The sequence below is a fragment of the Amblyraja radiata genome, chromosome 25, assembly GCF_010909765.2.
Source record: "Amblyraja radiata isolate CabotCenter1 chromosome 25, sAmbRad1.1.pri, whole genome shotgun sequence".
In the NCBI taxonomy this organism is placed as follows: Eukaryota; Metazoa; Chordata; class Chondrichthyes; order Rajiformes; family Rajidae; genus Amblyraja; species Amblyraja radiata.
The window spans coordinates 17,010,348-17,022,786 of NC_045980.1; the positions used below are offsets into that span (position 1 = coordinate 17,010,348).

Below are 12,439 nucleotides of genomic sequence, written 5' to 3' on the forward strand. Positions count from 1 at the left end.
CCCTAAATCCAACATCTGTGTAGGCCTCAACACTTATATCCTGGACTCCAACTCTAAAAGCTTTTATTCTGCTACTACACAGAGTAGTCAATCACCAACATTGAATTGCAACTTTTTAAAAAACTGTCTGGAATTCCCTCTTGATTTTGGGAGGAAGTGGCCAAGCACACCAGCTCTGTCACAATTTCAGGCCAGACACTGCTGGCTAATGTTAATGTTTACTCCAAAACTTAGATACTGTCAAATTAATAGCAAAACTGTTAACAATTTTCATCTTTTATTGAGTGCCAGGAATGGTAAAACACCAACCATCCAACAAATGATCTACCTGAACTGACAGTCTGAAGAAGGGTTTCGGCCCGAAACGTCGCCTATTTCCTTCGCTCCATAGATGCTGCTGCACCCGCTGAGTTCCTCCAGCAATTTTGTGTACCTGAACTGACACTAATTATGAGCAAGGTTTAGTCTGCAGGCATCACTACAGCCAACTATAACTCTGTCCGGAAATCCAATACTGTATTTTCTGCTCAGCAAGTATCACTGAACAGTGAGCCAGAGAGAAAACAATGACTTTCCCCTGCCCTGAGAGTCTGAAGCCAATGGAGTCAATTTTTCTGACTTTTGTTGTCTAGATTAGACAACTGATACAGTGCCTTTGTGCACCATATGGCTTGGATCTGCATAATACATTGCATTTACCAACTCATTGGGAGCTACAATGGAATGGCGTTTAAAAATTAAATAAAGGCACCTCACGTTTTAAACCTGCTTGATTTGCGCATTTTTTAGAATAACGTGCTTGTCTAAATACTACCGGTTTCATTTAAACGCTCCTATTTTTCGAATAACATGCTCAAATTTATGCCTGGCACCGTAGTCACCTGCGGTGCCTGGCATATGTTTGATTTATGCACGTTTGATTACACACTGCTTTTCAAGCCTGTAGCCCCCATTTAAAATGCGAGGTGCCTGTACAGTAATAACTTTTCAAGCCAAAGAGTTAATGGGTGGTACTTTATTTACATATGTTTGCAATTTTCTGATGTTTAAATAGGATCCGGGCTGTACCTTTCCCCATCAATCACGCAGATTAAAAAATAACATTTTTCTTAAGTGTTCGTTTCTTGTTACTCATTGTCAGAAATAGAGTATTTTGTATCTTTCAGTTAGTGTTTAAACTTGTAAAATAGCATGGCAGTGGTAAGCTGAAAAACAACTGGCAGCACCAATCAAGGAAAGGCAAGTAAATCCTGAGTCTGCTATGACTTTTGACACTCCTCCCACCCCGAGATGCAGCAGGGCAGGTTCACAGGCAAAATAGCCAGTGTCCATGCGTAGGCCATTTTGTGCAGGCTGCCAACATCAAGGTGGACAGCGTGAATCTTGCAAACACAAATCTCAATATAAACTATAGCAAGCTTGGATGATTTCCCATCCCACACTCTAAACAAGGCCACCTATCCTCATTTTCGAGTTGGACAATTACCAGATATCAAACTTAAGGTGCATTCGTTTTGTCTCTGCACCATAACTCAAAATCCCATTTATTTTAAAAAGCTCATTGGAATTACTTTAATTTTCATGTTCATTTTCATTTCACTGCCAGGGATACTAAAATTAAAACAGAAGGACATAAGTAGCAAAAATTGTAAGACATTGCCCAATGCCCATTTAAATATATTGTGTTTCATTTGCTGGATCCAGCCAGATTATAAAAAAAACTAAAACAGAAATGCAGAGTACCTTTTGTATACATACTGGAAAGCACTAGAGGGCTAGAATATGATGCTAAAGAGATTGAATTAGATATAAAACTCGAGAAAGAAATCCTCCTTTTAAAGACACTGAGCAAGATGTACTATATTATGAATTCAGATGATGTGATCAGGTTCTGACACACCATCATTTCTGATCTTGTGCTCTTGCCACTGTCTTTGCAGCTGTATCACATCCCTGCCAAACCACTCATGTAATCTGCTGAAGCAGTAAGTCCCTGTGGCTGAGGCAGCATTATCATGGGCCAGCATCAGACCACCAATCCCAGACGTTACTCCTCCTGTTGCTGTTCTCCTCCTTGGGGGCAAGGGAGGTGGCAAGCGTTGGGTATGTGGTGGTCTTTCCTGGTCTGGGAAGTATTTAGCAATGTCATTATCATTAACAGCATGAGCTTTGCCATTCCATTCAGTTTCTAGTGTTTGAACTGATGTGGTATTCCAGGGAACGTAGCCATTTTCTTTAACAGGAGTTCCATGAGACATAGTGCAACTACTTGAGATTTGTTGTGCACCAGAAGGATTGATTGCATGTTTTCGTGCAAATGGGTTTCTCTGGCTTTTCCGGCTGCTGCCTCTACTTTGCTGCATCTCTTCCAATTGTTTTTCAAGTTCCCTCACAACTATTCTCATGTAGTCAAAACTTGCGCGGGATAAAGCTTTAACCCAGGCTTCCATTTCTGTGGGGTTCTCAGCAGCCATTTTGTATGACCTTGACTTAACACTGTCAAACTTGATTGCAAAAGCATGCTCCTCTGAAGACTCGCACAATTCCACAGTACATCCCTCCAATATGATTACTCCAATGGGCTCTCTGCTCTCCTTTTCTTCAAAGTAAAAGAACAGGTTACCCTTCAAAACAAACCAACGGCGGTGATAAGCAGTGTTTCGTTCTCCCTTTTTGTGCAAGTATCCAGTCTTGTCAGTTGGAGAATCACAAGTGGCATAGTATGCCACACTTCTTTCATTCAACTTCATGCTTTAGCTTATATATAGAAAAAAGAAAACACAAAAGACATCAAGAATGGAGAATGCAGTCATTCTTCAAAGTATTCAACATTGTTCATGCATGCAGATTTGGTTGCATCCGAGTATCTAGTTTTGACATAGATATCAGTAAAACTGCAAACAGATGGAGAATTTAGTTTCATTGGTTCATATGTTGTTACATTTATTAAAAAGCAGCTTAAAAGAATGTACCATGTCAAGGGATTACATGGTTGCCCAGGAAATATCAACACAAATAGATCACTACAGATCCAGACTAGGTCTAGATGAATTACAAACAACAGAAATAGAAGTATGCCATTTAGCCCCTTGAGCCTTCTTCATCATTTAATTGTATGATGGCCAATCCTCATTCACCTCAATTCCCAATTGCCTTCACACCCCAAAATCTATTCATCTCAGCATCTACAACTACCTACAGTAGAAAGAGGTGGAACACCAAAAGTGGTGGGAAATCATTTAAGAGGAAGACAGTTTAACAAGCAAGGATTTAGAAGATTGTGTGGAATGTTAATCCTGATATAAAAAATACTGTTTGCTTTCTAATCTGCACAAGGTTGAAAGGCTGAATAAAATATTATACCTTTTGACATTTAAAGCATATTTAAAAAGATCAATGCAAATAAAGACATTAAATCAGCTCTTTGTAGGTGAAATGATATCTGGCACAGAGATAATTATGTTCAATCACATTGAGCCTTGGGCATTGCTCTAGGTGTTTCTCATGATCATGTCCTAGGTCCAACCATCTATAGCTACTTCATCAATGACTTTCCTTCCATTAAATATTTTAGTTCATTTTACAGCTCCTCAAACAAAGAAGTAAGCTGTGCCTATACGGAGCACTACTTGGACCACATTCAGAATGGGGCAGCTAAATGACTGCTAACATTCACACCACACAAGTGACAGGCCATGACCATCTTCAATTACAAATTATGAATGGCATTGTCTACAACAGAACAAAGAAAATTATTTTGGGCGTACTCATGAGAAGTGGAAGATATAAAAACAGCATTTGACAAGGAATATAACATGGAAGGAGCGGGAGAAAAATCAATCCTTTACTGAATTTTGCCAGGTATCAATTTGTACTTCAGATTTCCATTGTCTTTAGTTTTAAACTTATATATTATCTCTTGTGAACTTAGCCTTGCCATAAACTTCAGACAAATAAAGTTATATAACGTATGCAACATTAAAATCTGAACGGAAAAGTGAAACAAAGGGGTCTTGAAGTTTAAAGGCACAAATTAGATACACAAGATTCATTAATCCGGAGCAAAACAAAACAGCAAGAACAGCAAAGGAAGCCAGGCCACAGCTATCGAAGCAAAGGGATGGCTGGTATTTCAGGCCATGACCCTGCATCAGAATAATCAATGGGAGTAGCAATGCAGAATAATAAAGAGGCAAAAAAATGACACCAAGGTCAAGAGTTTATTTACAGAGTGATGGAATGTTTTTAAAAAATCCTGCCAAATTTTTGTGGAATTTGGTTATGTCAGACTTGGGGTGCTATGTAAAATTTTATGTAATGATATAGGGAGGATCTTTAAATTATTTACAAGGTGATATCGGAAATGCAAGGTCATGCCAATCAGAAATGAATGAACATGGTGGATTTCTACTTTTCTTGAAAACAAAAGGTTCTTCAACATTCTTTACAATTACTAAAGCTTTGATAAAGCAGACAAAAGTATTTGCACTTATGGGGAGCTGCAAAACTTCAGGCAACTGATTTCAGAGCGTCACTGAGAATCCCTAAATTAGAACACTTTGTTACTCAGAAATTGTGGATCTCACTACCACATATGTGTTCGTGGTAAACAAGAAGCTGCAACAGGAAGGAATTGTAGAAAATGCTGCTGGTGTGTTTTGCACAGTCTGAGGTGACCATGCAATGTTACTGGTGGAGAGAACTGCATGGTAGAACACAAAGTGCTGGAGTAACTCAGCGGGTCAGCCAGCATTTCTGGAGAACATGGAGAAGTGACATTTCGGGGTCCCAGAGTCTGAAGAATGGTCCCGACCTATAGTCACCTATCCATGTTCTCCAGAAATACTGCCTGAGCCTCTGAGTTACTCCAGAATTGTATGTCATCTTTTAAGTAAATCAACATCTTCAGTTCCTTTTTTCTCCAACTATATTCATCTATACGATACATAATCTCCTCCTTCGCTCTACTGTTGTTGCGTTTGACTTGATTGTATTTATGTATAGTATTATCTGATTTATTCATTGAGATGCTTGGATTAGAAATTGATTAGCTTGGATTATCCATAGTAGTTGAGTTTGACTTGATTGTATTTATGTATAGTATCATCTGATTTATTCATTAAGAGATGCGTGGATTAGAAATGCATTGATTGATGAGCTTGCATTGAATCATTGAAGAGCAAATTTGCACAAACAGGAGCCAATGGCTGCTGGATGCGCGCATGCGCGCTGCCCGGCGGTCGGCACAGCAACTCGGCGACGAGCGGCGGTTATTTTCAAATAAAAACAAACCGAGGGCGTCCGGTTTATGACAGGAACCCACTTCTTTGGTTCAAAAAGACAGAGATGGAAGCGAGTGAGAGGTTTGGCGGCCGGCGCTCGGGCAGGGAGGCGCTGCCTGGATCCAGGAGCCCGGGGATGGGAGTAGGCCCGAGGAGGGAGTGAGGGCGGCCGCGTCTCCTCGCCGTCGCCACCGTCCTGAGGTGAGTGAGGCGCCGGCCACAACACCCGCGCTGTTCACTCACCGGCTGCCCCGGCCCCGCGGGCTGCCCGCCCTCAGGCTCACGCCCCGCTCGTCCTCAGGCCGCTCCTTCCCCGCGTCCGCCATCACCGGCTCCCGCTGACGTCACGGAGTGGCCAGGCCTCCCTCAGGAGAAGGAGTGGCAGTGGTTCAATGCCGGCTGTAGTAACTGTACATGGAGAATAGTCAGCCAGTGGTTCAATGCCGGCTGTAGTAACTGTACATGGAGAATAGTCAGTGGTTCACTGCCGGCTGTAGTAACTGTACATGGAGAATAGTCAGTGGTTCAATGCCGGCTGTAGTAACTGTACATGGAGAATAGCCAGTGGTTCAATGCCGGCTGTAGTAACTGTACATGGAAAATAGTCAGTGGTACAATGCCGGCTGTAGTAACTGTACATGGAGAATAGTCAGTGGTTCAATGCCGGCTGTAGTAACTGTACATGGAGAATAGTCAGCCAGTGGTTCAATGCCGGCTGTAGTAACTGTACATGGAAAACAGTCAGTGGTTCAATGCCGGCTGTAGTAACTGTACATGGAAAACAGTCAGTGGTTCAATGCCGGCTGTAGTAACTGTACATGGAAAATAGTCAGTGGTTCAATGCCGGCTGTAGTAACTGTACATGGAGAATAGTCAGTGGTCAATGCCGGCTGTAGTAACTGTACATGGAGAATAGTCAGTGGTTCACTGCCGGCTGTAGTAACTGTACATGGAGAATAGTCAGTGGTTCAATGCCGGCTGTAGTAACTGTACATGGAGAATAGTCAGTGGTTCAATGCCGGCTGTAGTAACTGTACATGGAAAACAGTCAGTGGTTCAATGCCGGCTGTAGTAACTGTACATGGAGAATAGTCAGTGGTTCACTGCCGGCTGTAGTAACTGTACATGGAGAATAGTCAGTGGTTCAATGCTGGCTGTAGTAACTGTACATGGAGAATAGTCAGTGGTTCAATGCCGGCTGTAGTAACTGTACATGGAGAATAGTCAGTGGTTCAATGCCGGCTGTAGTAACTGTACATGGAGAATAGCCAGTGGTTCAATGCCGGCTGTAGTAACTGTACATGGAGAATAGTCAGTGGTTCACTGCCGGCTGTAATAACTGTACATGGAGAATAGTCAGTGGTTCAATGCCGGCTGTAGTAACTGTACATGGAGAATAGTCAGTGGTTCACTGCTGGCTGTAGTAACTGTACATGGAGAATAGTCAGTGGTTCACTGCCGGCTGTAGTAACTACATGGAGAATAGTCAGCCAGTGGTTCAATGCAGGCTGTAGTAACTGTACATGGTAAATAGTCAGCCAGTGGTTCAATGCCGGCTGTAGTAACTGTACATGGAAAATAGTCAGCCAGTGGTTCAATGCCGGCTCCATTAACAACTGTACATGGAGCACACTCAGCCAGTGGTTCAATGCCGGCTCCAGTAACAACTGTACATGGAGTATAGTCAGTGGTCCATGGAAACAGAAAGTCGGTGCAGGAGTAGGCCATTCGAGCCAGCACCGTCATTCAATATGATCATTGCTGATCATCTAGAATCAGTACCCTGTTCCAGATTTCCCCCCATATCTGTTCAATGCTGGCTCTAGTAACAACTGTACCTGAAGCACAGTCAGCCAGTGGTTCAATGCTGGCTCTAGTAACACTTGACATGGAGTACAGTCACAGTGGCTCAATGCTGGCTCCAGTAACAACTGTACATGGAGTGACGGTCAGTCGGTTGTTCAATGCTGGTTCTTGTAACAACTGTACATGGAGTACAGTCAGTCAGTGGTTCAATGCTGGCTCCATGAGGAGGATAGGGTGAATGCACAGAATTTCCCCCCCAGAATACAAGTCAGGAACCAGATGTCATAGGTTTATGATGAAAAGGGAAAAAATCTAATATGAACCCGAGGGGCAACGTTTTCACTCAGAGGGTGGTGTGTATATAGAATTAGATGCTAGTGGGGTAGTTTAAGGCAGATACTATAAATAGTTTTTTAAATACATTTGGACGGGTACATGGGAAATGTTTAGAGGGATATGGGCCAAACGCGAGCAAATGGGACTAGCTTAGATGGGGCATCTTGGTCAGCATGGACGGGTTGGGCCGAAGGGCCTGTTTCTGCACAGTATGATTATAACATCTTGAATGAAGATATAATTGTGATTGAATGCATCTCACTCAATCACTTATTTTCCATGAAATGATATGCATGTTTACTCTCAGACATGAGTATCTACTGCATAACAAAGCAGTCGCTCGCAATGTGAGATCTAAACATGTCTGCAATTTTAGTTCTTTCATTCACAGTTTCAGCTGTGTTCTGAATCAGTAAAAGCTATCCCGCAGATGTTCATTTATGGAAGAAACAGGACGTTCATCTTCATTTGTGAAAATATTTGTTCACAAATATATTTTGCTGGCAAATAATGACGGTTTATGCTGGACACGTAATTGAAAACCCACCCCTTGTGAAAGGTATTCCAGCATGTTGACATAACATTGAGAGGTCAAGATCCGCTAGGGAGAGAAACTAATGCACCAAGGGAGAACTTGTAGGATAAAATTATGTGAGTTAGAAGTGGGGAGGGGGTGTGGGTTTGGATGAGAACATTATAACGGAAAGGATAGGAATTGGGGAGGAATGCCATTTTGAGGGAAGAATTAATTTAGGATTTATATACAATTTTAAATATTGATAAATATTTAGACAGTAATGTCCCAGCATCTCGGGAGGGAATGGACCATGTGTGATAGATTGTTTAATGATGCTGTTTTCTATGTTCCTGATATCTTTCCTGTTTACCTCAATAATACAGTAGTGGCAGAGCCTTATTAGTCTCAACAAGCCTTTTTTTAATGTACGCTACAACCTCCTTTTAATAATGACCAAAATATTATTTATCTTACAAATCACTTTGCGTACATGATTATTTATTTTCTATGTCTCATGTTTAGCCGGCTATTAACTTGTTTCGGAGCTGTGTGACTCCAGATTTTGTGGAACTCAGAATCTTGATCCTGTCGAGAGGACAACCTGCTAGATTGGTGCCAATCCGTTATTCGGTTTATAATGTGTGGCGATTATAAGAATTCTTGCAATAAATCAGCGTAGCTTTTTTGACTGCACGTCTTTAGAATGCCATTTACACACCTAAAACAAGAAGATGTGGAAACAAAGAACTGTGGTTGATGGTATGCAGAAAAGGGCACAAAGTGCTGGAGTAACTCATCAGGTCAGACAGTATCTCTGGAGGTCATGGATAAGTTACATTTTGGGTCAGGATTGTGATGATTGGGGGGGAAGGAGGAGGAGCGGTGAAGGACAAAGCCTAGCAGGATAGTGGTGGTAGTGGGGGGTGGGGGTTGATAGGCAAATAGTTGGACAACGACCAGAGATGAAATGACAAAGTGTGAAACAAATGGAGTGAAGTATTGTGAAGCTAGAGGAAGTTGGTTCCCCTTTTTCCATCCCCACCCCACCTGCCCCTTCTCTCTCCCCAACCCCCACCTGCTCCTTCTCTCCCCAACCCCCACCTGCCCCTTCTCTCTCCCCAACCCCCACCTGCCCCTTCTCTCTCCCCAACCCCCACCTGCCCCTTCTCTCTCCCCAACCCCCACCTGCCCCTTCACTCTCCCCAACCCCCACCTGCCCCTTCATCTCTCCCCAACCCCCGCCTGCCCCCTCTCTCTCCCCAACCCCCACCTGCCCCTTCTCTCTCCCCAACCCCCACCTGCCCCTTCTCTCTCCCCAACCCCCCCCTGCCCCTTCTCTCTCCCCCACCCCCACCTGCCCCTTCTCTCTCCCCAACCCCCACCTGCCCCTTCTCTCTCCCCAACCCCCACCTGCCCCTTCTCTCTCCCCAACCCCCACCTGCCCTTCTCTCTCCCCAACCCCCACCTGCCCCTTCTCTCTCCCCAACCCCCCCCCCCACCTGCCCCTTCTCTCTCCCCAACCCCCCCCCCCACCTGCCCCTTCTCTCTCCCCCCCCCCCCCCCCCACCTGCCCCTTCTCTCTCCCCAACCCCCCCCCCCCACCTGCCCCTTCTCTCTCCCCAACCCCCACCCCACCTGCCCCTTCTCTCTCCCCAACCCCCACCCCACCTGCTTCTTTTCTCTCCCCAACCCCCACCCCACCTGCCCCTTCTCTCTCCCCAACCCCCACCCCACCTGCCCATCTCTCTCCCCAGCCCCCACCCCACCTGCCCCTTCTCTCTCCCCAGCCCCCACCCCACCTGCCCCTTCTCTCTCCCCATCCCCCACCCCACCTGCCCCTTCTCTCTCCCCAACCCCCACCCCACCTGCCCCTTCTCTCTCCCCAACCCCCACCCCACCTGCCCCTTCTCTCTCCCCAACCCCCACCCCACCTGCCCCTTCTCTCTCCCCAACCCCCACCCCACCTGCCCCTTCTCTCTCCCCAACCCCCACCCCATCTGCCCCTTCTCTCTCCCCAACCCCCACCCCACCTTCCACCCCCAACCCCCACCTGCCCCTTTTCCATCCCCACCGCTTTTCCACTGTTCTGTCACCTCATCTGTCCATTGCTTCCTCGTCCCCACCTATCCTCTTTCATGTCTTAACTTCCCCACCCTTCATGTCTTTCCATCCACTCGGCTTCCCCTTCTTTCTTCCCACTTTACTCTCTTTCTCCCACTCCTTCAATCCCTAAACATATTCTTTTCATCTTCGAAGGTAGACAAAAATGCTGGAGAAACTCAGCGGGTGAGGCAGCATCTATAGATCCATATATGCTGCCTAACCCGCTGAGTTTCTCCAGCACTTTTGTCTACCTCCGATTTTTCTGGCATATGCAGTTCTTTCTTAAACAAAACTCTTCATATTCGATACTTTGTTTACTTCCTTCCTACCCCGATCTTCCCCCTCAGCGCCATCTACTCCCCACTGTTACTTTCCCGATCCCTAACCTCCCTCCTCCTCATTCCTCCCTGCCTCAATCCCCCTCGCCATGTTTGTGTACCTTGTGTTAGTGCAAATTATGCGTTTACTTATTGCACTGCAAATATATTAAATGCTTGCATCGGTTGAAGTGAAACATTTAACACGTGCGTTAAATGCATTGTTTTACTGAACAAGAAAAATATACTAATTCCAATTCAGTAGGTGGATAAATGTTTTGATTATTGTTGGCCTTCCAGGTAACCAACAATAAATTATACTTTTAAAAGTCTGTTTGCTTCTGCCTTCTATCGTGCAAACTTTTGAAAAGGAAGTTTCTAACTTTCAACTGCTGGGAATGAAACTGAAAATGTAACACGTCAAACGTGTAGGAGTCAACCATTATCAATGACAACGGGAAAGGTGGCTTCTCAAAATGTAAGTAACATTAACAAACGAACATTTTGAAACCCGATAAGAAGTTTGCATTGATGTGTCGCATTAAAGTTCTCGAGGGCTTCCCCCTTTTTCTAGACCCGTTTGATTCAGTTCCGATGCCCGCGTGGTGTGTCTAGCTTTAAAGATAGTGCAACCCATTAACTCGCCTCAACAGAGATTCATGGGTACACAAAATTGCTGGGGAAACTCAGCGGGTGCAGCAGCATCTATGGAGCGAAGGAAATAGGCGACGTTTCGGGCCGAAACCCTTCTTCAGATTCATGGGGCTCTGCTCTTTTTTTTTTTTTGCGGCAGATTGTGCTTTCTTTCGGTGAGTAGGAATGCACTGTTTGCGTAAACAAGGAAGGGTCGGCATTGCTGCTGGGTGGGAGGCAGCCTTCGGGGGCCACTGTTGGACAACTAATGTGTGTGTGTGTGTTGCCCCTGCTGCCGCCCGCGGTGAGGACACGATTGGGCGAGCGCAGGCCAATGAAGGCAGGCAGGCAGCGGCGAGCAGGGCAGGAGGTGAGAGATAAGTAAGTGCGCAGTTGTGTCGTCGCTGTTCCCGCCGCCGCACAAACACTTGCCCGAGCCGAGCCCCCATGCAACTGTCAACTTGTCAGCGGAAATGATGAATTTAGGTTTTTTTTTCTGCGCTTGGATTTCCTTCCTGAAGTAGAAAAGGCTGAGGCAACATGGGCGAGCGAGGTGGTGAAGAATTCTGCCGCAGGTAGCGACTGCTTGTGTGAGTGTGAGTACAACAACCCCTTGCTGCTGAATGTCTGGCCAGTCTTAGGGCGCTGGGGGTGAGCACACACTACTCGCCGCATCAGCTCTGCCCGCGGATTGGGGATAGCGGCTGTGTGACTGACTGAAACCTTCAGTGGGGGATGAAGTTTTTAAAGCCAAATAACAATAACACAGGAACTAAACGCTACGGTGCTGTTGGAAGGGACTCGGCGGGCCAGACTACATCCGTGAGGGTGGACCGACAGGCGATGTTTCGGGTAGGAACCCATCTTCAGACTAAAGTAGACACCAGGAACTGCAGATGCTGGTTTATAAACCAAAAGGAAACAAAGTGCTGGAGTAACTCAGCGGGTCAGAGAGAGCGAGCTGCCGAGTTACTTCAGCACTTTGTCTTTTTCAGACTTAAGTGCACCAACTTACACGAGAGCCGCGTTGACTAGTTGTAGTGTCGACATGGTTCTCATAAACGCTTGCAGCCAGACGGCTCTGGTTGTGGAGTGCCACATGCTGCTGCTAGGAGTTTGAGGCAGGGCTGGGAGCTCCACTGTGCCGTTGCCTCAGTGTCTGCACTGCGATAAGTGGGTCGGAGAGGGTTCAAAAGGGAACTGCAGATGCTGGAATATCGAAGGTACACAAAATTGCTGGGGAAACTCAGCGGGTGCAGCAGCATCTATGGAGCGAAGGAAATAGGCGACGTTTCGAGCCGAAACGCCTGAAGAAGGGTTTCGGCCCGAAACGTCGCCTATTTCCTTCGCTCCATAGATGCTGCTGCACCCGCTGAGTTTCCCCAGCAATTTTGTGTACCTTTGGGTCGGAGAGGGGTTGCCTTTGCCAGAAGTAGTTAAAAACT

At 45.6% G+C, this 12,439-nt stretch overlaps 2 protein-coding genes across 8 annotated transcripts in view; one reads left to right on the plus strand and one right to left on the minus strand.

The window, feature by feature from the left end:
* Window positions 1-1,212: 1,212 nt before the first annotated feature.
* On the minus strand, window positions 1,213-5,649 carry pheta1 (PH domain containing endocytic trafficking adaptor 1). Its single transcript, XM_033043318.1, has 2 exons — window positions 5,526-5,649; window positions 1,213-2,760 (listed from the first exon to the last, which is right to left on the minus strand). Exon 2 carries the CDS (start codon window positions 2,748-2,750, stop codon window positions 1,872-1,874), a length of 879 nt encoding a protein of 292 aa, XP_032899209.1. The 5' UTR covers window positions 2,751-2,760; window positions 5,526-5,649; the 3' UTR covers window positions 1,213-1,871.
* The window catches only part of sh2b3 (SH2B adaptor protein 3), a 139,092-nt gene continuing 131,862 nt past the window's right edge, over window positions 5,210-12,439 (plus strand). Inside the window, exon 1 of one of the 7 annotated variants that reach the window (XM_033043312.1) lies at window positions 5,210-5,483. Coding sequence is in view for 2 of the 7 variants with exons in the window: in XM_033043308.1 (XP_032899199.1) it covers window positions 11,730-11,846 (117 nt within the window). In the remaining 5 variants the exon portion in view is untranslated. The other 6 variants (XM_033043309.1, XM_033043314.1, XM_033043311.1 and 3 more) reach the window with 6 other exon arrangements.

Excerpts from the sequence above, each read along its gene's own strand:
- pheta1 (XM_033043318.1), bottom strand. The coding sequence starts at position 2,750 with ATGAAGTTGAATGAAAGAAGTGTGGCATACTATGCCACTTGTGATTCT.